This window comes from Capricornis sumatraensis, chromosome 16 (assembly GCF_032405125.1).
Source record: "Capricornis sumatraensis isolate serow.1 chromosome 16, serow.2, whole genome shotgun sequence".
In the NCBI taxonomy this organism is placed as follows: Eukaryota; Metazoa; Chordata; class Mammalia; order Artiodactyla; family Bovidae; genus Capricornis; species Capricornis sumatraensis.
Window position 1 is genome coordinate 48,746,383 of NC_091084.1, and position 24,286 is coordinate 48,770,668.

At 47.5% G+C, this 24,286-nt stretch overlaps 1 protein-coding gene across 1 annotated transcript; it reads right to left on the reverse strand.

The window, feature by feature from the left end:
- Positions 1-15,898: 15,898 nt before the first annotated feature.
- CNGA4 (cyclic nucleotide gated channel subunit alpha 4) lies at positions 15,899-20,736 on the reverse strand. Its single transcript, XM_068989353.1, has 6 exons — positions 20,675-20,736; positions 20,442-20,543; positions 20,137-20,243; positions 19,192-19,837; positions 18,067-18,416; positions 15,899-16,359 (listed from the first exon to the last, which is right to left on the reverse strand). Exons 1-6 carry the CDS (start codon positions 20,734-20,736, stop codon positions 15,899-15,901), a joined length of 1,728 nt encoding a protein of 575 aa, XP_068845454.1.
- Between the last annotated feature and the right edge of the window lie 3,550 nt (positions 20,737-24,286).

Sequence of the window (24,286 nt, forward strand, 5' to 3'; positions counted from 1 at the left end):
CCGCTGCGGCTCCACCTGCTCCCGCCGCGATTCCGACTGAGGCTCGCGCCCCGCCTGGTTCCCGCCCCCAACCTTGGCCCCTGTCCCTCCGCTCCTCCTCTGCGCGCCCCGCCTCTGCTCGCCTCCCTCCCAAGCTCGGGACCGCCTCTGTCCAGCCAGGTGACTCTCCGCCCCGCTCTCCTGCTCCTGACTTACCCGCGCCCCTCCGCCCCTCTCCCGGGGGCTGTCCTGCCTCCCGTCCGGGGGGCCTGTCCGCACCCCACCCCTTAGATTTCTCCCTTCTTCTCTGAGAGATTTCCTTCCCGCCCAGTCCCCTTCACCAGCGTCCCGGTTCCGGGGAATTCTCGGGAGCGTGTGTATCTGTGTGTGTTGGCGAGGTTTGGGGAGAGGTTAGTAGTGGATGGAGAGGTTGCGAGGAGGGAGGCTGGGTAAGAAGGCAGCGTTAAGAGGGACAGGGTAGGGTGCGGCTGCCTCGGGGTTTAGCATCTTTTCCTGGTGGGTCGGGGAACCAGGAGGTGGCCACCGAGACGCGGGGATCACTGGCTGCGGCGCAGACGCCTTAGCCCGCGGGAAGCGCCACGGTACCCTACTATGCCGCAGTGGCCGCAGTGACCGTGACACCGTCGCTGGTCGTTCCCTGCAGCTCTTCGCCTCGGGGCAGGGGCAGCCCCTGCATCTGTTCGTCGCACCCTCACCTCCTACATCAGGCCCAACACACAGGCTTCCACGCAAAGCGCCCAAGGAACCCTCCCCAGCGGGCAACGATGGGAATGGGGCAGCATTCCCGCCCCGCTGGGGAAAAGGGCTGCCTGGAGGAAGAGTGACTTGGGGATCGAGGGGCGGCCGGGGTAGCGGCGAGAACTCCCCAGGATAAACAGGAGTGAGGTGGGGTGAAGGTGGGGTATGGTTCGGTTCCCAGCACAGCGCAGGCTTAACCCGGGAGGAGGCGGCGGGCTTTCTCTGTGGTCTCCAGGCAGCGCCCACCCTCACCCGACGCACTGAAACTCCCTGTTTGTTCTCAGCGCAGGTGTAGCAGCCGGCGTAGGGCGTCAGGTTCCCACGGTGGGGCGGGGGGGGGGAGGGTGGTTGGGGGCTGGAACGGGAGCACTGGGGAGGGAACACAGCTGAAGGGGGCATGCGCAGGACTGCTGTGGGCTCAGCTACTTGGGTAGGACTTGCCTCCACTAATGTTTTCCCCCTGTTCCACGTCATTCTTCTTCACTCCAAAGAAACTTCGACCAACTGGGAATTTCATTCTCTGGCCTGACAGCAGTAGCTGTCAGAGGTGGGAGTTACCAGTCAAAGAGAACATTAGACTGAGGGCGAGGTCTGAGTTTATGGGGAATTCAGAGACTTATCCAGTCAGTCTTTTGAAGAGGACCGAATCCAGCTAGCACTGAGTATATAGAGGCTAAAGATATTGAAAGAGGATTTAAGCCTGAGGTCAGAGGGAATGTCGTCAACCCAACCCCCCTTCTCCTGGCACTGCCTGCCTTCCCCACCATAGCAGCCCGATTTGCTGTTTGTTCAGCTCCAGCACAGGTGAGGGCTCAGATAACCTGCTGAACTTTTCCCATATTGGATGAAGGTAGGGTGTGGGGGCAGGGAAGCAAAGGCAATGTAGGGGGAGGGGAGTGGAAATAGGAGAAATAGACTGGCATTCACTTATTCAGCAATGCGCCAGGTATAGGGCTGTATACTAGCTGTCCAATACAGTCTGTGCCAGTTTCCCAAGCTAGTAGGGGAAAATGACAGGTAAACCTGTGATGACAACATACGGCCATAAGTGCATCCATCAAGATGCACAGATCAGAAATTTACAGATCATCTTGAATGCCTTACTCCCTTATGCTCCTGCACCCCTATGGTGAAGGTTGTGATGAAAAGCCCAGATTTCTGCTCAAAAAAAAAAAAAAAAAAAAAAAAAGAAGGATTTAGTCTCCCTTTTCACTGGAAGATAGCCCTCAACTGTCGGTCCCTTCAAGAGTTGCCTGAGCTGAAGAAAGCTAGCTCATTCAAGGTCAGGTTCCCTTTCTGAGGCATCCTACAGTCAATGACTGATCAGCAGAAAGATACAAAGATTGACTTCCCTCACTCCGATAGAGGGCAACTTTTAAATATGTTCCCAGCTCCTCATCGACTGAGTTGACTGGGTTGACTGAGGTCTCTGTTGGGCTGCTCAGCTTCTCCCTTTCCCTGATCCCACGTTCATCCTCTTTCTCACACAGGTGTTGACTCCGAGAGCACTCCTTAGTAAACATCCTCCACAGTAATCTCTGTCTTACAGCCTGCTTCCTGGGGGAACATAACAGCTTCTCTCCCATGTTCAATCAATCACAGAGTGCTGTTGATTTTAGCTACTGAGTGTTCCTTGAATCATTATGCTGTATCTCCACTCATTGCCCATTGTTTCTTGTACTACTCTCCCAGCTTCCTAAGTTGTCCACATTTTAATGGATGCCTTTTTATATCCACCCTCCACCTTTAACCAGAATTCTATGTTTGGAATACAAATCTGATTATGCCATTCTTTGGACTTCTGCTCTGGGAATAGACAAAGCATTGTAATAGAGTCTATGAAGTCTTGGACTGCAAGGAGATCCAACCAGCCAGTCCTAAAAGAAATCAGTTCTCAATATTCATTGGAATGTCTGATGCTGAAGCTGAAACTCCAATACTTTGGCCACCTGCTGCGAAGAAGTGAATCGTTTGAAAAGACCTTGATGCTGGGAAAGATTGAAGGCGGGAGGAAAAGGGGATGATAGAGGATGAGATGGTTGGATGACATCACCGACTCGATGGACATGAGATTGAATAAGTTCCCTTACATGATTGAGTAAGGGAGTTGGCGATGGACAGGGAAGCCTGGCGTGCTGCAGTCCATGGGACTGCAAAGAATTGGACACTACTGAGTGAACTGAACTGAACTGATGAAGTTTGCATGGCCTGACTACTACTGACCTCTCTAACTACCTTGTTTCAAATCACTGTGGTTCTTGTTCTCTCCACTGAAGTCACTGGCCTTCTCTTAGTTCAGTTTTCAGATATATGTCTTTTAGTTACATGTCTTTTGCACATTCTCTCTGGAAGATTTCCTTCCTTACCCAGTTAACTTCTACTCATCCTTCTGATCTCAGCTCAGGATCTCAGCATTTCTCAGGGGTGTTTCTCCCTGCTTTCCTTCTTGGGTGGGCAGAATTGCAAGATGATTCCTAATGACTGTCCCTCTTGTATGATTGTCTTCCCTTGGGTGTGGGTGGAACTTGTGAATGTGACAAGACATTACTCCTAAGATTATGGTACATGGGCAAAAGGGATTTTTGTGAATATAATTAACAATGCTAATCAGTTGACCTTATGATAGATTATCCAGTTTGTCCTTACCATATGAATCCCTTCAAAAGCCACAAGTTTTCTCTGGTTGGCAGCAGAAGAGGAAGTCAAAGAGATGTGAAGAACAGATTTGATAGAGGGTAGCTGGGTTGAAAATGGAGGGGGCAATGAGGCAAGAAATGGGGGTGGCTGTAGTTAGCTTGAGGATGGAGGAGGGCATACAAGCACCTGAGAATGGCCTCTAGTTGAGAGCCATCTCTGGCTGACAGCCAGCAAGAAAAGAGTGGCCACAGTCCTACAACCACAGAAATTGGATCCTGCTAATGACAAGAATGAACCTGAAAGCAGATTTTCCCCCAGAGTCTCCAGAAGAGAATTAAGTCTGACTGACACTCTGAGTTCTGCCTGGTGATAACCACTCTGCGCGAAGAACCCAGCTTTACTGTCTGTGAGCTAATAAATGGATGTTTTTAAGCTACCAATTTCATGATAATTTGTTACTGTAGCCCTAGAAAGTAACACACCTCTCATCTCAGGAGATAGCAAATGCAGACTCTTGCAAGCCATGCAAGGAAGGAGTGAGGGCACTGGAAATTTGTTAAGATTTAGAAAACCTTGGAAAGATTGCAGTAGCAACTGGTGTGGAGAGCAACTTTAGGAGTGGGATCAGGTGGGGATCCATGACAATAATTCAGGGAAGAATCGACAGTGGTTTGAACTGAAGTCATGGAAGTAGTGAAGATGGCTCTGAGAGATACTTAGAAGGAAGAGGGACAGAATTTATTTATTTATTAAATGTTTATTTATTTGGCTGCATCCTTGCATCTTTGTGGCATTAGGCGGGATCTTTCGCTGCGGCAAAGGGGCTCTCCAGCAGTGGCGCGCAGGCTCAGTGAGGCTGTGGCGCGCAGGCTCAGTGGTTGCTGTGTGCCTGCTTAGCGGTCTCTGGACATGTACAATTTCAGTTCCCTGATCAGGGATCGAACCCGTGTCTCCTGCCTTGCAAGGCTGATTGAGAGACAGAATTTAAAGGCCATTTGTTTGTGGAAAGTGACAGAGAAGGATGAAATTTAAAATGAATAATATTTCTGGTGAAACTTTGATAATCACCTACTGTTCCAAGCATATTGTCTTTAATCCTCAAAAAAAAACCTACAAATCTGAGCACAATATTATTGATTATCATTTTAAATGAAAAAAAAAATGACTGAGAAAGAGTTTCAGTAACTTACCCAAAGCCACAAAACTACTAGGTGAAAAAAAGCCACAATTCCAGGGAGGAATTGGGAAATCAGGGAGTTGGGAAATCAGAATTCAGGTGCTCCTAGTATGCTGCTTCCCAGAAAGAGTAAATTTTTTATTGTTTCTCTGGTCACTGTCTTCTCATTTTACAAACTGTTTTTTCAAATTTTCTTGATTCATAAATTCTCTTATTGCATCTCTAACTCTGGTGAGTGCCTGTACACACCCACACCCACACCCACACCCACACCCACCCCCCCCCACACACACTTTTACTCACAACAAATAACACAGCCCCTGACTTCATAGAGAAAGTAATAGCTATCAGACAGAAGTTCCCACTAGGGAATCTGGTCCACTTTGGACAAGTATAGTTTCAGATGCCTTTTAGACACATAGGTAGGAATTCCAGTAGAAAGCTGAATACATAGGTTGTAGGAATTAATGCAAACCATAGAATTAATGAAAGTATGTTGAATAAGGAGAAATGAGGACCAGATGAGAAGTCTGGAAAAGACCATTATTTGAAGGCTGGATAGAGAAAGATCAACCGGCAAAAGAGCCCAAGAAGGAGCATTTAGAGGGGTGAGGGGAGAACAAGGGGAGAAAGGCATCATAAAAGCAAAAAGAGACACACTGAATGCATTCAAATGCTGCTTCTGGACCAAGATAACGAGGATGAGAAATGTACTCAGAATTCAAGGACCTGGAGAGCCTTGGCCACAGAAAGAGCCATTTTGGTGAGGTCCTAGAGCTTCCCTGATAGCTCAGTTTGTATAGAATCTGCCTGCACTGCAGGAGACCCTGCTTTGATTCCTGTCCTGGCAAGATCCCCTGGAGAAGGGATAGGCTAACCACTCCAATATTCCTGGGCTTCCTTTGTGGCTCAGTTGGTAAAGAATCTGCAACGTGGGAGACCTAGGTTCGATCCCTGGGTTGGGAAGGTCCCCTGGAAAAGGGGAAGGTTACCCTCTCCAGTATTCTGGCCGTGGGGTCACAAAGAGTCAGACATAACTGAGCGACTTTTACTTTTCACTAGAGACAAAAGATGGATCTGATGTACTGAACACTGAATGTGATGGAAGAAAGTAGAGCAGGTGACTTTAGACAAGTCCTTTTGAATAGTAGTTATTAAGGAAAAGAAAAAGGGTAGTAACTGGAGGGGGTGTGGAATTAAAGATTTTAAAGATGGAAGAACTAGAACTTTTTTAGTGGCAGATAAAATTACTGCAATGTGTAGAAAAGACTGAAGGAGAGAGAAAGACAGAGACAGAAACAGAGGCAGAGAGAAATAGAGACACTAATGCAAGCTTCTTGAGAAAAGGCAGGGAAGTATGGAACCCAGTGTACGTGTGGAGGGTTCTACCTTTCGATGTAAGCAGAGACTCAGTTCGGAGAAGGCAATGACACCCCACTCCAGTACTCTTGCCTGGAAAATCCCATGGACAGAGGAGCCTGGAAAGCTGTGGTCCATGGGGTCACTGAGGGTCGGACACAACTGAGTGACTTCACTTTCACTTTTCACTTTTATGCATTGGAGAAGGAAATGGCAACCCACTCCAGTGTTCATGCCTGGAGAATCCTAGGGACGGGGGAGCCTGATGGGCTGCCATCTATGGGGTTGCACAGAGTCAGACACGACTGAAGTGACTTAGCAGTAGCAGCAGAGACTCAATTGTAAAAAGCTAGTAGAAAAGAATAATTTTAGAAGAAAATGTCATGGCAACCAGATTACAAGTATATAGATGAAAATGTCATGGCAACCACATTATAAGTATGTTTCCTAGATTTTTGTAGTTAAGTGTGGCTTTATGACTACATTCTGGACAGAGGTTGTGGATGGAAGCCTTAAATACAGCTTTCAGATCAAGTTCTTAAAAGAAAGGAGTGGATTCTCTCTTCCTCGTTGCCCTTTCTTGCAGGTGACTGTGGGTGTGGATAAGCCACCTTCAGTCATGCAGTGACTGCTTTATTTAACAGGGCAATTGAGAGAGTGTTCAAAGAAATTGAGGATATGAGAGTTTGCTAATCTTGGAAAAGGAGTTACGGAAGCTGAAAGTCCTCTGGGAAGTGTTCCTTAACCCCACACATCTGGATTAGGTGCCTCTTAACCTATGGACTTCAGTAATACCTGTATCTCTCATTCATTATGGTAATTCTCACAATTACATGTCTTTTAAAAATTTATTTATTTTATTTTCGGTTGTGTTGGGTCTTTGTTGCTGCATGCAGGCTTACTCTAGTTGTGGTAAGTGGGGTCTACTCTCTATGGCTTCTCTTGTGGCAGAGAACAGGTTCTAGGGTGAGTGGGCTTCAGTAGTTGGGGCACATGGGCTCTAGAGCACCACCTCAGTAGTACCGGCACATGGGCTTAATTGCCCTGCTGCATGTGGGATCTTAGTTCCTGGACCAGGGATCCAACTCGTGTCCCCTGCATTGGCAAGCAGCTTCTTAACCACTGGACCACCACAGTAGTCCCACAATTAACATGTCTTGTAATCACCCTTTTGCTTGTCTGTATTCCAAGTGTCTAGCATCTGTCCTTTTCTCCAACAGTTTCTCAAACCACTCCCCACACTACTCTCATTTCTTTTCCATTTTCTTATGCTTAAGGAACCTTGAGTTGCTTATAATTTTGTGGTGCCTTCCATATTGTTCAACACCTATGTACCTTGCTCATTTTCTCCCCTCTAACCAAGTGCAGATGGGTAATGGGAGGTGAAGATCAGGAGTTTGTGGGTGTAAATTGTTTCAAGAAGATGGTTTGTAAAGAGGAAAAAGTCATAGATACTAGTGGGGTTATCTGGTGGTTCAGTGGTAAAGAACTTGCCTGCATTGCAGGAGACCTGGGTTTGATCCCTAGGTTGGAAAGATCCTCTGGAGAAGGAAATGGTTACCCAGTCCAATATTTTTGCCTGGAGAATTTCATGGGCAGAGGAACCTGGTGGGCTACAGTCTATGGGGTCTCAAAGAGTTGGACATGACTGAGTGACTGATGCTTTCACTTTTTTTTCACGGGGGAGGAGGGACCTACCATGAGCGGAGGAAGAAGGAGGAGAGATGAAAATGCAACATGAAGGGGAGTCAAACCTCATTTCTCAAATCAGGAGATTCCATCTGTGCCAGGGATTAAGCCAGCATTTGGAGAGAACGTGAGATTGCTGAGGGCCAGGAAACAGGGGAACGTTAGATCACAGCAAAAGGAGAACTTCAGAGTCAATATGAGTAGACAGAGGACAGAGACCTGGACCCTTATTTCAGAACAAGCCAGAAAGCTAGATCAAGAAGGCAATTGCAGGAGGCCCTTAAACAGGGCCAGATTCAGTCCTCAGGGAAGCTCCCTTTCTGACTCAGGCCTTGTCCTGTCAAGGTTGTCAGTGTTCTGTTTTTTGGTGCCTGCCTGCCCGTGTGTGTGTGTGTGTGTGTGTGTGTGTGTGTGTGTGTATGTGTGTGTGTGCGCGCACACATGCGCGCGTGTGTCCCTTGCAGGGGATGCTGGTCCACCTTGCTTGACTCTTGTGGCTTAGAACAATTTACTTTTGCCTTGGGGAAGTTTGAGCCACCCATGCTACTGCCCAAGGTGGGCACATGATCCTTCTTTCAATATTCTATATCACAGTCGAGATAAGAGGGGAATGTTTAAATAGGCAATACATCAGTAAATATGCAAGGGAGAGAATGAAAGAGAAAAGCACATAGTGTCGAATGCATAGCCAAATAACCTGCTTGATAAGGTAGAGCTATTCCAGGTAGCCTGAAGGTCCACAAAACATCAACACTTTCCCCGGGGAGCCCAGTGTTCACACACGGCGGTCATGAACACACTCTGCCTCCACAGCCCTGACCCTGACACACGTGCAGCTGGGATGGAGAGCTAGGAAGGAAACCAGCCATTTACTCCTTGGGGAGCCTGCTGGCCCAGTGGCTTAGTCTCTCCCCTGTGACTGTGTGGGTTGCCTCCTCCTCTCACCTTTCAAGGCCTTCTTTTCTCTACATTTCTGTGATGCGCAGATATGCCTCTCTGCTGAGCTCCTGCCCACACACTCCCTGCCCACACTGAAGGTCCTTCTCTTGGCATGATTAAACAAAGAGGCAATGGAGCTGAGAAGACAGATGGGCAAGAGCCAGAGCATGTAGGGATGTTGGGCAGAGGAAGGAAACCAAGGGAAGGACCAGCCTTCCAGAGCCTGGGGCTTGTGCTGTGGGGAGCAGAGCATATACTGGGGACTGGCTCCCACTGGAAGGTTACATGTGGCTTCAGATGTGGGCTCTCACAGGTAGGCTACAGGGGTCTGGAGACCCCAGGTCAGGGCCTTACTTGAGGGCTAAAAGGGCCATAGGAAGGCTCACCCAGGAGGTTAAACAGAGAGAAGGCTTCTAGGTATACATTTGTGCCTCTGGGGCCCTGTGAGACCTGCTGGTGGAGGGCAAGGCTGAGGACAACAAGCCAAGGTACTGAAAATGGAAAGGCAGTGCCAGACACAGAGAGGGTCCATGCATTCTGGGTGAAAAGCACAAGAGTTTTCAAACTGTGGGTGAGGGCAGTCCTGAATGACCCCAGCTTTTCCATGTGCTGCCCTCAACAGGTATTCATACCTTGGGCTCTGATTTAGCATAACTTCCTCAGTAATGTCTCTCAGCCGCACCACTGCTGTCTTCGCTAGAAAATTTCAGTAAGGTTTTTCTTAAATCAGTCAAGACCCGGATTTTAAGATTCCATTTCTCCTTGGGTAATTCTCCCTGCTGTGCAAGGAAAGCACTCCTGAGGCCTGGGAGGGAGCTGGGAGGGAGCTGGGAGGGAGCTGGGAGGGAGCTGGGAGGGAGCTGGGAGGGAGCTGGGAGGGAGCTGGGAGGGAGCTGGGAGGGAGCTGGGAGGCGAGAGAAAGAAAGTACTTCGCCCTCTGCTGGCCAGATTTAGCATTGCCAGCACAGCCTCTAGGCCCAAGGCCAAGGAGGGGCGCACAACCCATGAGCCCCAGGGCCCTCAAAGGCATATTCTTACCTGCTGCTGCTGCTAAGTCGCTTCAGTCGTGGCCGACTCTGTGCGACCCCATAGACGGCAGCCCACCAGGATCCCCTGTCCCTGGGATTCTCCAGGCAAGAACACTGGAGTGGGTTGCCATTTCCTTCTCCAATGCATGAAAGTGAAAAGTGAAAGTGAAGTCACTCGCGTCTGACTCTTAGTGGCCCCATGAACTGCAGCCTGCTAGGCTCCTCTGTCCATGGGATTTTCCAGGCAAGAGTACCGGAGTGGCTTGCCATTGCCTGCTCCCATTCTTACCTGCTAGAGAGGTAAGAATAATGGTCTTAGCTATTATTCATTATTAAGCAGTTGCTTTCTGTCAGGCACCGATAGTTTACATTCATAATCTCATTTACATTTTAATTCTCCAAGCATTTCTTTCAATTTCCTTTCAATTTTGTAGGAGGCTGAGTCCCCCAGCTACTAAGTGATAGTTCAGAACTGCCATCTGACTCTGATTGGCTATCAGCACATTTTGACCCCAAACTCTTATTTTTGTGCTTTTAGGCCAACCTAATACCTGCACTGACTTGGGCTATGCCCTGACCCAAGTTTCAACCCAGCTTGATCATCTACCTCTGATCCAAGCGTCAGTCAAACCCTAGCTTCACCCGCAAGCTGGGATCCACCCACCTGTCCTGCTCTTGGCTCCTAGTGTTTGCACCAGATCATCCCTGGATTGGATGGCCAGACTCCCTGTGAATCTGATTTCCTCCCAAGCTGGCTACTTTATTTCCATCTGTCTTTGCCATTAGCAGTCAAACCCTGAGCAAGAAGAAGGTAAAGCAGGGTGGGCTGAAGAAATTCCTGTGGGGAAATGGCTAATTGGGAACACTGAGGAGGAATGTACATCTCAAGTCTTAGCCAGGTCAAGGTGTTCTGAGGTTAGTGACCCAGTGAGGGAAATGGGTCCTACAAAGGTGGGGATGGAGGTGGGGTGGGAAGAGCTAAGCCAGAAGCAGCTGAGCTCTCAGCAGGAGGGCCCAGTTTTGAAACTCCTGAAGGAATCTGGTGGTGACTCCCTAACTCCTCCCACAGCTGCATGCATGAGGGCAGAGAGCTGGAACTAACAGCTTTTCTCCACAACAGTGGGTGGTCCCTTGCCTAGGTATATAGCCTTGAGATCAAACTTCAGCACACTGGCTTGCTGGTGATTCACAGGTGCTGCTCTGCACCATGACTAGCTCCTTCTCCCTTGGTTACTACCTGGTTACCACCTTTATGGCCTGCAACAGTCGTTCTCAAGAAGAGAAGGAGCTTGCCTGGCCTTGGCCTCAAGCTGAGGCAGTTCCATTTCTTAACTCCCTAGAAGAAACAGACAAACCTAGGTTTCATTCCATGTGACTTAGGAGCCCTGTGACACTGGACAAATTACCTAATCTCCCAGAGCCTTTGTTTCCTCATTTCAAAATGGGGAAATAATAGCATGTTTCTCATAGTTATAATGATTAGCTGAGACAATACACTTAGCCAAGGACCTGGCATAAACAGCTTTACAATTTTGTTGCTGTTGCTTAGTCACTAAGTTGTGTCTGACTTTTTGTGACTCGTGGACTGTAGCCTGCCATGCTTCTCCATCCATGGGATTTCCCAGGCAAGAATACTAGAGTGGGTTGCCATTTCCTTCTCCAGGGGATCTTCTTGATCCGGGGATCGAACTTGTGTGTCCTGCAATTCTCCTGCATTACAGGCAGATTCTTTACTGCTGGGTCACTGGGTAAGTCCAACTTTACAAAATCCTATGTAATTTTTTTAGCTGCTCTGTGGGCTTCAGTTTCCTATTTGGAAAAATTAACATAAAGCAATGTAAGTTTCCTAATATTGCTATAAGAACAAAATGAGATAATTTACACATAACTGTTGCAAATTATTGCATTTTTTCTCAGACAGTCATGTTTGACTCTTTATGACCCTATGGACTGTAACCTGCCAGACTCTGCTGTCCATGAGAGTCTCCTGGCAAGAATACTGGAGTGCATTGCCATTTCCTCCTCCAAGGAATCTTCCCCACCCAGGGATCAAACTCGTGTCTCCCAAGTCTCCTGCATTGGCAGGTGGATTCTTTACCACTAGTGTCATAACTATGTATAAAAAATTGGATTTTTCCTTAATTCTCTAAAATAGACAATTGTCATCTAAACGTTTAACCACCTATCTTACTGAAAGATTTAATCTCCCTGTGTTTTGTGACTTTCTTTCCACTCTCTCGTCCTCCAAATTTAGGGTCTGATAAACGTATCTGTGGATTTTATGTTGGACAGAGTATCTGGAGACCAGGAGGCTGTGTTGCGGTCAGACCATGTTGGTAATGCAGGTGTGCATCTCATTCACTCAAGCCCGTGCTCCCCCTAGTGGATGCTGCTTTGAGACTCCAGTACACCCTGGGGCAAATTGATCTTTCTGCAGTTTCCAGAGATTTGATCCTTAGGGTTCCTTCTAAGCCTGGGCTGAAAGTGTGGTCCAGGCTGCTTTCCTTCCCAGAAACCCTGTGATAGGTAGAATTTTGGCTCCCATTATCTTTGCCCTCTGGTGTTATTTCTGTGATTATGGCGAAAAGGGACTTTACAGATATAATTAAGGTTAATAACCTGCTGACCTTGATTAAAATATGGAGATTATTTTGGATTATCTGGGTGAGCCTAATCTAATCATATGAACTGAAAAAGCAGAGGTCTCTCTCAGTCTTATAAGAGAAGCAGGAGTTGGAGAATGAGAAAGACTTAACATGCTTCTAGTGGCCTGAAGATAAAGGGACCATGTGTCGAGGAAACAAAGATCTCAGTTCCACGACCAAAGACACTGAATTCTTCGAATAACCTGAATGATCTTGGAAGCAGACTCTTCCCACAGACTTCAGATAACAGCCCAGCCCAACTGACACCTTGATTTTGGTTTTGGGAGGCCCAGTTGAGCCGGAGGACCCAGTTGAGCCACACTGTGCTCAGATTTCTGACTCAGAATTGTGAGATAATTAATGAGTACTGTTTTAAGCTATTAAATTTGTGGCACTATGTTACTTCAATAAAAGAAAACTAATATAATGTTCAAGAATCCCATTTCTTTGCTTAGTCTTAGAGAATCGCCTTCCTCAGAAGTACAGAAGCTTCTGCTTCTTCAGCTCTAAGCCCTCACAGACAGTTGGGCACAATTCACCCTTTAGGTGAATTTTTTGTGAAAACCTTGCAGCCCTGTTTTTTTTTCTTTTTCAATTATAGTGTATTGTTATAATTGTTCTGCTTTGTTATTTTAAAATTTATTTATTTTAAATTGAAGAATGATTGCTTTACAGAATTTTGTTGGTTTATGGCAAACATCAAGATGAATCAGTCCTAAGTATACATATGTCTCTTCCCTCTTGGGAGCCCTGTTTTTATAAACAAAAGCCAGGGCAGAGAGTTTCTGAACATGTCTATTTTGACACTGCAATTTGAAAAGCTTTCAGTCTAGGGGATACAAAACTTTAGGTACTTTTTCATGATGGGAGGAGGGATAAAATGAACAAAATCCAAATGAATACCTCTGTGAAGTTTCCTGCCACATAGATAAATGCTTAGCCTAGCAATTGACACACAGTAAATAATACTCTTTGGACTAAAAGATTATTTTTTTGTTGTTTTGTTGTTGTGATTCCAGGAACTTAAAATTGTGTTTCCTGCTGCCCATCTTGGCCCAACTCTATCCAGCTTGTTCCCAAATTGTCAAAATGCTGTTTCCCACACAGGAGGGGTGTTAGACTGCAACTAGAGGACCTCAACATGGTTATTCAAGATGTCTTGTGGTATGGTGGCTCCACCATCTTCCCATCCTGGAAAATCAGAGACAACAAGATGCACAGCTGACTCCAGATTTTTGTTCCTGCTTCTAGGATAGGCAAGATGGCCAGTTATCACCCTCCTTGTGCTTAGAATTCTACCGGGTGGCAGAAGCCACCTGTTCTAGGAGAGCCTTCTCTTGGGACAGGTGTGTACATTATAAATGAAAAGCTTATTTTTAGCACCCTGAATCCATCAGAGACCACCAAAGTGGCCTTCATTACCCATTCTAGCTCAACATGACTGGAGGGCAGAGATGGCAGGAAAACCTCTTGAGAAATTGACACATGTTCCTCCAAAATTGGATCTTTGCTTCAACTCTCATCTCTGTTTGCCAAATAAATATTTAGGTACCTAAAACCTGGCATGGTTTTAGCTCTGAGGACCCAGCAATAATCAAGAGACCCCATGCCAGCCCTATGGTTCTCATAATTTGTGAGGAGGATATCACAAAATAACTACAGATTTTAGAATGATCGAAAGTGCTGACTCTCATACTCTCTCCTGACACCTCGGCTCCAGCCTCAGCCTCAGTTTCCGTGGCTATTGGAAGAAATTTCGTTTCAAGTCCTTCGTGTCTGAGCCCCTCTGTGTCACCTGTATCGTGACCAAAGGGTTGGTTGGCATACAGGACACCAGCAACTCTGGGACTGTCTCCATGACAACACATCAGCACATCCTGCCCTCAGAGCCCTGGAGGCCCTACCCTACATTCTTGTACCACTTATAATGATCATTCTTGATATTCTGTAACTGATGATTCAGCATCCTGCAATCATGAAAAAATTAATGACCCATGTTGTTTACATTTCCCCTGTGGTCTGACTTTTGTGGGTGCTTAAAAAGTCATATTACGAACCTTTCAACCACAAAGCCCAAAATTGGGTTTTGCTTCCTACCTGATAGGAGATGTCCTCACCTAAAAACTTGCTACCACTATAGAAATAAAAACTTTTTACCCATATTTTCTTCTTGCTCCTTTCTGCCTCCTGAGCAACCCTAGTGCTTCCCTGTGTGGTCCTGTATGGCATAGTGTGCCCTCTTCCTGTTGGGGACTGTAAGTAATCAATCTTCTTTCAGTGGCATTGATCTCTGAGTATGTCATCACTCAGTCAATGTAATATAAATTTATCAGTTTAATGTTGGCAAATTAAATCCCAAGCACATTTTAAAGTACTGCTTGGCACAGCTCACACCGAAAGACTGGCAAGGCCCTGGAGGAGCTAAAATTATGGCAAGGGTGAATATGATTCAGAGATGACATTTGACTCTGCTCCACAGACCCCATAACAGCTCTTCTGCCCCAAACCTACAGACCTTATTCTAAGTATGTCAAAGTTTCCCCAGAACTCCCCAAACACTCATCTCCAGTTGTCCCAAATCATGATACTCTGCTCTACTGAGCCTCCATTCTCCACCCTATATCTTGGAATGCTGTACAGAGAAGGAGGACTGGATTTCTGCCAGGACCAAGGCCAGCTCTGAGAACCATGATGGTAGGATAGGGCCAGGTTTACAGTCCTGGAAACTATTCTCCCCTTGGAATCAGTTCTGAGGGTAAGGTATCCCTGGTCCTAGGTTTCAGGGCTGAACTTGAAGGAAGGAAAAAGGAGCAGGTATTTACTCTGGCTTACTAAGCAAGATCGAACTCCTCAGGGCTCATGAGGTTGAGGATACAAACCCTGCTGTGAGATGCAATGGTCAGGGTGTATATGTGACTGTGTCTATGAAAACATGTGCATACTTACAGCAGTGTGATACATAAGCTTGCTATACTGTGGCACAATGATTCTTCATTCATCAGTCCTCCCATCTCTTTGAAGTCAACCCACTAGCTACTACACAGCCTGTGCCCCTTGCCCCTATAACCCAGAATTCAGACAGAATTTATCCTAGCTGGCTCACATTGGCTTTGTTTTTTTTCCATCAACCCCATAAAGGCTTAGTGAGGAAGCAAATACTTTATTGAACTGCTGTTTGCAGGGTACACTTGTGAACCTCCCATGTGAAGGAGCATTTAAAAGATACCTTGGAACAAGAGGGCTATAGATGTGCTTTTGTGTGTTCACAACTGTGTCCAGATCCACGAAGGGCATCTGTGTGTATTGATGTGTGACTCTCAGTATATGTGTATTTATGAGGTGTGAGACTGAATGTACATATATGGTGTGGGTATAAGACTTATGTAGGTGAGAAAGATGTGTGCTCTGAGAAGGGGAACTCCAGAGCATTTTATATGGATTTCACAGTCTCCTGGTCACTGTGCATATGTGCAAATAGGTGTGCGTGCGTGCGTGCGTGTGTATAGTTTCGGTGAGCAGAGGTTGAATGTATGCTACACTCCTGCATCTCTAGGTGGTACATCTACAGAGCCTGTTCACGTCCATCTCTGTAACCCAGCAGACAGGATGGCGGAGTCTCTGCAGGCGGATTTCCCTACAACTCTGGATTCACTTGGTGGGTGAGAGTCCTGGGGATAGACATGGGGTCACTCTAGGCCTGGAGGTCCCTCCTGGCCAGCTCTGCCCTCTCCATCTTTGGACGTTCCCTCCCCAGGTTCGCCCTCGTCATCAGCCTCCACGAGTTCCTCAGGCATTGGCCACTCCCGCGTCTGCCACTCCAGCCGCTCGATGCGATAGGCGATCTTGAGTGCACTGGACTCCAGCTCAGCCAGGAGTCGAGCGAACTTGGTTTGCAGATCGTCAAGTTGCTGGTCCAGGCCCCGCAGCCGGGCCTCCGTGGCTTCTTGTAGGGCGATCTCGGCTGCCTCCGCATTTACATCCAACTTGTTCATTTTGAGCAGGATCTCACGGCCCTTTTCCTCCATAATAGCCTGGGCCTGCGGGTACTCGCTCAGCACTTCCCGCAGGTCCTCCTTGCTCAGGCAGAACAGGTCCGAATAACCTAGACTCTTGATATTGGCTGTACGGCGATTCCCAGACATGTTCCCTGTGGCCCAGGAGCAGACAGGTGGGAGGACAGTTAGTCAGGGTGGGTGTGAGGGGGTATTTCCCATCTGAACCAGGACCCCCACCTCCACATTTGTGCTTCTGAGCCTCTCTTTCTGCCTCATTAATTCTTTCATTCTGTAATGTACTGGGTGGGGACTAGGCCCTGTGCTGAGTGAGTATCAGTGACCTGCCTCCAAGAGTTCAGTCTAGAGGAAATAGACATTTGATGGAATAGTTACCAAACAGCACAGTCAATGCAGTGTAGACGAGCATCTGGTACTGTGGGAAGACAGGCAAAGAGCCCCAGACAAGCTTCAAGGCAGAGAATTCAGGGAAGCCTGGAGGAACTGATGCCTAGACTGAGTGGGAGGTAACTAGGGGAGGAGGGAAGGGCAACTAGGTAGCGGGAGGAGCATGAGCAGAGGGAAGGAGGTAGGAGAGTTGGGTGGTTACAGAATACAGCAGGCAGGACAGAGAGGCCAGAGTGCAGCGTGAGGAGATGGGGAGAGATGGAGAGAGCGAGGCCAAGGCCCGCAGCCCTGGCAAGGAGTCTAGACCTTAGCTAAAGGACAGAAACTGTTGAACTATTTTTAGCAGGGGAACTGTATGGTATCATTTGCATTTTAAAAAGCTAATGGTGGGTGGCTGGTGGGAAGATAGGTTCTGAATGCTGCGAAGTCTCAGAGCTAAAAGGACCTTAGAAAGGGCAAGGGAGCCACCATTTGTTGAACTCTTGCCACGTGCCAGGCCCTGCACTGGGTGCCTCACCCATACAGCTCATTTAATTCTTAGAAATAACGCTATGGGTTTTGAATATCACCTCTCTTGGGTAGGTGAGGAAATTGAGGCCTAAAAGAGGGAAGTGATTTGTCCTAAGTCAGGTAGATAGTGGCCAACTGCATACCAGATATGGGGCTTGAGGGAGTCCTTGGATGACATGCGTGAGACCTTTAAGATAACTGGAGAATGGGATCCCCGGGCTGAGAGCACATTCTAGTCTTAGTCAGTGACAGTGTGCTTACCCCTTTTAAGTTTTTCCCATCTCCTGTGGCCTTGGTGTCTTTACCTGTGCTGTCCTCCTTCACAGGCTGATAAGAAGAATAAATGAGCCAGCAGTGTACAGCACCTGGCCTGGACTGGAGTTGATGGAGTAAACAGGAGTTCATTCCTTCTACCTTCCTTTCTATTTGGCTATGAGAAAGTTGTTTCTCATATTGACTTCAAGTGTGTGTACTTATCACCCATGTTACCTTGGCCAAGTTCTCCAAACTCTCTGTGTTCCAATTTCCTTACCTTTAAAATGTGAATAATAGTATCTACTTTATAGAACTGCTGTGAGAATTAAATGAATTGGTACACATGAAGAACTTTGAACAGGGCATGTAGTAAGCATGTAGAGAGTATTAGCCATTATTATTACTAATTGTTATTATCTTGCACTTTCCACTGATTTGTTGGTGCTTTGGGTGAATACTCACAGAGCAAGTCTACTCTCTCTTCCAAAGACCCAACATTGACTCAGCCTCTTCTCAGGGAAGAGACCCTCTGTGTCCTGCCTCTCTCTTGAGCCCTCTAGTGACTCAGTCAAGGGCCAGCTGTCCTTAATCTGTGGGCCCTGAAGTACCATCTGGTCTCAGCCCAGGGTTTTGCTGTCCCCCTTCCCCTCCCCTAGCCCGGTTTCCAGAACAAATGCTGAGGTGCCCACCTTTGATGTTGATGATGCTGATCTCCCCAAAGTAGAGCCCTGCACCAAGCACAGCATACTGGGTGACACCATCGTCGGCCACCACGGCCAGCTGACCCTCTCGGATGATGTACATCTCTCGGCCAATGTCCCCTTTGCGGCAGACATATTCACCCGGCGAGTAGGTCTGGGGCTGCAGCTTCAGCACCAGCTCCTCCAGCAGGCTGGCCTCACAGTTTTGGAAGATCTGTACCCGCCTCAGGGTAGGCAGGTGCACAGACATGGCCACTTCTGCCCGCAACCGCTCGGGCAAGTGCTGTAAGATGGCTACCTCATTGGTCATCTTCTTGTTGATCTGCAGGTGCTGGTACCTGGGGAGGATGGTAGTGGCAGTCCTCACCAGGTCCCTTACATGCCTCCCTCTGCATTTTCCATCAGGGTTCTCAGCTCAGCTTCAGCCAAGAACCCAACCACACTGAGGTCTGACAAGGGTCATGGGAATACTTGACAGTTGGTTGATAAATATCTTTAGTCCACTATCTCCTGGTCATAGACATATTTTGACCTCTTCTCTCTCATCCAGGGCCTGGAAGCCTTTATACAGTGGATAGACCCTTAATTCCCATCAGGCTTTACCCACCCACCATTCCATGATGTCTTGTACCATTCCACTAAAAATGGTGACTACTTCAGTCACCAAGCCCCATCTTCTTTAGAGGTCTTCTGTTCTATGTCCCTAACTTGGTGACACTTCCCTTTGTTCACCCTACAGTATGGACTCCATGACATAGTCAACCATCTTGTTGTTGGTCATCCCCTGAGGAGTATTGCTTTTACCTCTTACACCTTCCAGGACCTTCTGAGTCCCACCAGGTGGTGGCAGTTTCCATTTCCGGGTTCTGGGTTAGCTTTCCTTGTGTATGAGTTCATCTCCCTGTCAGTCTCTTACCCAACCCCTCTCCTTAAGTCCATACCCAGTTAATGGAGGACATCCTTTTCCAAGTTCCACCCAGTGAACCCTCCAATGAATATACCATATCCTCAGTGCCCTGCTTGACCCACCAGGCAGTAAGAACCCAGTTACCTTCCTCAGAGTCTATCCTACACACCTCTCCCTGTCCTGGTCTGGAACCCCAGCATCCTCACCAGTCAATGACTCTCCGCTCCAGCCGGCGGTTGACATGATTCAGCTTCATGTACTTCTTCACCAGTGCGTGGTCTGGGTAGAAGGCTGCATCTGCTGTGTTCATGTTGTAGATGACAGAGCTCATGCTACCCATGATGGTGGCGAAACCCATGACGGCCAGCAGGAAGTCGCCCACCATGAAGAGGTACTCCTCCTCCCGGGCTGGCAGCGGTGTGTCGCCCACGGTGGTCAGGATCAGCGTGGAGAAGTAAAAGCTGTAGAGGTACTGGCGCCGCAGCCGCTCAAAGCCAGGCTGCGCGGGGTCGGGGTACACCCAGATGTCACGCCCAAAGCCCAGGTACCGGGACAGGGCAAAGTAGAGGCAGCTGTTCCAATGGATGACCACAAAAATGTAAAGCATCAGCTTGGCGATGCGGAAGGCGTTCGGGTAAGCTGTGCGGGTCTCCATGCGGTCAAAGGCCTCAAAAAGGCGGGGTGCTCGCAGAAAGCGATTTAGCCTCAGCGTGGGGGTGTGTGGACCCAGACTCACGTAGGCAACATCCGTGGGCAACAGGGAAACCAGGTCCAAGAAGAAGCTCCAAGTGCGAACGTAGCGACTCGAGATCCTACCTTTGTCCACCACCAGGATGCCCTGTTCTAAGAATCCTGGTGGGGGAAGGGGGCTCAGCCATGGGTGGGGTCAGGTATGGGGTGGAGTCGGGGCACCTTCCTGCTCCAGTAATGAGGTTGAGGGTGGGTAGCCCAGGGCAGCACAGGAAGACAGTTACAGGGCCAGGATGGGGTTGGGCCTAACCCTGCTCCAGGGTTTCTGGGGTGAGGACTGGGGTATTGTAAACACAGAGACATGTGACAGTGCTATGAGGGAGGGGGTCACTTTCTTGTTACTAAGAGGCTCTCCTTAGGAAGGGAACGTGGAAGGAAGGTCAGTCCTGAGACTCACTGACCAGTGTGGAAGCGCACCACGATGTCCAGGAGGTAGAACAGGTCACTCGTGTAGTCCATCACTAACCAGGCCACCAGATAACCGTGCTGCAAGTCAGGGAAACAGGCTCTGCATGGTAGGGACAGAGGGGATTGGCTTAAGGGATCCCTCTGTGTGTGAGGTATTGTCCCCAAGCGGCTGAGCACTAAACCTGGGCCCTTGCATTGGCTCCGCCCCCACAACAGCCCCAAGCAAGGGTTCGCCCTCTTCCTGGGCCCCACTCTTTATCCCTGGTCTCTGCTTAGGGCCCTTTCCATAGCGCCAAACCTGCACACCACGATGATGAGGTTATACATTACTGGGAAGACCATTGTGTTCAGCCACCAGTAATAGTAATCCCCAGATGGGTCCAGGACTGGCGGAGACTTCCTGTGGGCAAGAGAAGTCGGGTTTCATTTATCCATGGCTCGCTGTTGCCCTTGCCACCAGCGGCAGCAGGGAGGGATCAGGCTCCATCTGGTGAGGCAGACAGATAGACCTGGGGGACCAGGATTTCTCACCTGGCCTTGGTCAGGACAGGAGGGCTGGACGCTGTCGTCTTCACTTTGCTGTCCTGGCTCATGGTTCTGTGGCCTGCTGCCTGGGGCTGTGATATCCAGGGCTTCTGCCTGCAGGTGGTTTCAGGAAGTGGGGGCTAGGGCCTGCCTGTCCGGAAGAAGCTGCCCTTGGTCTCCAGCTGCAATTCCTCCCTCTTTGGCTTCTGAAGCTCTTAGCAACGCCACCAGAGCCAGACGCTACTGAAAGGGTGGAAGCCGTGTGGCTCCAGCGCTCCACCCTGTCTCCTAGGGCCCAGGTTTACACCTACCCAACTAAACATCTCTAATGAGGTCCTTGGAGATGGTGGGGGTGTATGCCTCAGAGGTAAGGCTAAACCTTGTCTCCCTCCACCTTCCTCAAAGCTGAGCTACATAAGGGCTTTCTAGTGGGGAGACTTGGTTGCCTGTGTAGGTTTAGGAATTCATTCTGTTTTACCTTGTGCAAGTTCCCAGCTTGAACCTCATTTTTTATTCTTTTAACATCCATGTACTGGCAGGTGTGTCAGGTATCAGGTGCTGACCTAGTCTCCAGGGACAGAGAATGCCTGTCATATCAATGTGAGCTCTGGCTCCATTACTTGCACCCTTGTCTACATCCTTCCTGCTGCATGAGTGTGATGGGGGCCATCCTGTGGCATTTTGGTCCTCATCCCCCTCCTGTTACCTCTTGTGCCTGATCTCACCAGTTATTTCCTGTGTTTTCTAAATCCTTAACCTCTTTCAGTTTTCTCTTTCTGTGAACAGGCTTAAACCTCCCATACCAGAAAAAATTTTAAAAAAATCCTGAAAATTCTCCCTCAGCTTGATGTCCCTTTCACTAATATCATCTTTCTCAAAAAGTCATAATCAAAACACCTGCTCTGTGCCACATCAAAATTATGCAAAGTATTGGAGATGAAAGATGAATGAAACACATTCCTTGTGCTCCATAAACTCGAAGTCTAGTAGGGGGAAGCGGCAGGTAGATAGGCAGTTATATATTAGTCTGATGAGTACTCAATTAGGTGGGTACACAGAGAGTTATTACAGTGCATAGGAAAGGTTCCAGTTGAAACTGGGTTCTGTAGGATGAATAGGAGTTAGTTAAGCGTAGAGATGGAAGAGTGAAGAGTGCTACAGGCAAAGTGCAAAGAGCATGGAAAGGCACAGAGATTTCAAAAAGCATAGGTGACTAGGGGAACATCAGTTGGTTTTTGTAGCGAATCTGAGAGGCTAGTGCTGAAAGATGAGGCTGAATGGTTGACAGGCGACAGCTCAGGGAGAGCTTTGTCAGCCATGCTATAAAGCTAATAGCTTATCTAAAAGCAATGGAGAATGCATGAAATGTTTTGCACAGTTAAGTGATATGGTTAGATTTGTGTTTTCAGAGAGTGTCTTCGAAGAAACATCTATAGTCTACAACAGTATATTTTATTTTCTTGAAAACTGCTTTTCCCATGACTCATATTGATACCATAATTTCTTGGTTTTCTGTTTATTTCTTCTTAGTCTCTTTCATAAGCCCCTCTGCCTATCCCTCCTGTTTTGGTGAGTTTTCCTGGATGCTGATGGACTCTCTTTCTATCCTCCCAACTCTCTTTGGTCAATCTGGGTCACCCACAGGATCTCCTTTCCCATCTAATGACTCCCAGTAACTCTCTTTGAGCTCCAGACCAATCTATACCACTAAGTGTTCACAGGATGTCCCCACTCAGATATTGCACAGTTACCTGTAGCCCATTTGGTCTTTTAACTGAGCTCATTATCTTCCCTATCTGTTCTTTCTCTTATGATCCCTATCACTGGCCTTTCAGCCAAAACACTTAGCACTAGTATTGTTACTATTACAATTGTATAATATTGTGACAGTTTTAAAAAATTTTCAAAAATTCTCTGATACTCCTTTGTGACTGTTTCAGTCAATAGAGTAAAGCAGGAGTGATGTTGTGTGGCTTCTGAGACTAGATCATAAAAGGCCAGGCAGCTTCCTTCTGGTTTTCTTAGAACAGTCACTGTCCAGAAGCTCTCTCAGGATGCTGCCTCTTACAACCGGGCTGCCATGTTGTGAGAAGCTTAAGCCACAGGAACAGTCATGTGCCTGTACTTTGACAGTTCCAGCTGAGCTCAGCCTTCAAGTTATCCCAGTTGTCTCAGGCATCAGACATGTGAGTGAAGAAGCCTCCAGATTATTTCAGTCAGCAGCCTCAAGTCACCCCCACGTGTCTGAATTTTCTAGATGAGGTCCCAGGCATCAGGGAACAGAGATAAGCCATTCCTGCCCTGTCTTATTCAAATTCCCAGAATCTGTGAGCATAATAAAATGACTGTTGTTTTACCCTACTAAGTTTGGGATGATTTGTTATACAGCATAGTAACCAGAGGACTTTCCTGGTGGCTCAGTGGCAAAGAATCCACCTGCAGTGCAGGAGTCCCAGGAGATGAGGGTTTGATTCCTGGGTCAGGAAGATCCCCTGGAGGAGGGCATGGCAACCCACTCCAGTGTTTTTGCCTTTAGAATCCCATGGACAGAGGAGCCTGGAGGGCTACAGTCCATAGTGTTGCAAAGAGTCAGACATGACTGAAGTGACTTATGCATTCAGCGCATAGTAACTAGACCATACATATAGAAAAGTACATATTTCCTAAGTACACAGCTTGATGAATTCCATAGAGTGAACACAGTCATATAACAGGCACTCACATCAAGAGCCCCACTCTGCCCTCTTCTAGGCAGCGTTTCTCCAAGGGTGATCACCAACCTGACTCTTAATCCTATCATTTAGTTTTTCCTGTGCTTGTATTTGCTTCCCAGGTGGCTCAGTGGTAAGGAACCTGCCTGCCAATGCAGGAGATGCAGATTGGATCCATGGGTTGGAAAGATCCCTTGGAGAAGGAAATGGCAAATCACTCCAGTTTTTAATCTTTCCTCTTACTTTCTCTCATATTCATCCAGTCATCAAGCCCTGCTGACCTAATAACCACGTATCCATTTTTTCTACGTCCTTAATATTCCAATTTGGATCTTATCAATCTGATCATAACATTTTTTATGGTTCTGTATTATCCCAAGGATGAAAATCTAAACTCCTTAACATGGTCTACAAAGCTTTGTCCATGTCTTTGACCTCATCTCACAGTGTTTCTTCTGCATGTTCCCTAGGCTCCAGGATAGTTTTCAGAGTACCTCCCACATGTCCTCCATTTTTTCTTGCCTTGTGTTATGTGCTGATCCTTTCTGCTGAAACTTCCATTACTTTTTCTTTTTAAATACTTTTTCTTTTGAACTAATTTTAGGCTTACAAAAAAGTTGCAAAAATAGGACAGAAAGTCCTTGTAAACTCCTTACTCGTGTTCCCCTGTTATCATCTTAACTAGAGCACAGTGATCAAATCCAGGGAATTAACATTGATGCAATACTTGCAACTAAACTGCAGACCTTATCTGAAACTTTCATTTCTGTCTTACTCTTGCTTGTTTCTAAAGACTGCTCAGACATCATCTTCTCCTAGACGGCTTTCCTAGGCCCCTTCGCTCTTCTTTCCCCTCATTCTCTAAACACTCATAAGACTTGTGTGTGAGGAGTACTGCTCCTTGATG

Bases quoted from the DNA above. Each gene is read 5' to 3' on its own strand.
- CNGA4 (XM_068989353.1), bottom strand. From the start codon at position 20,736: ATGAGCCAGGACAGCAAAGTGAAGACGACAGCGTCCAGCCCTCCTGTC. The intron at 20,244-20,441 runs GTTTGGCGCTAT...CCTACCATGCAG, and splicing joins CTCATCATCGTGGTGTGCAG to AGCCTGTTTCCCTGACTTGC. The intron at 19,838-20,136 runs GTCAGTGAGTCT...TTCCCCCACCAG, and splicing joins CGTGGTGCGCTTCCACACTG to GATTCTTAGAACAGGGCATC.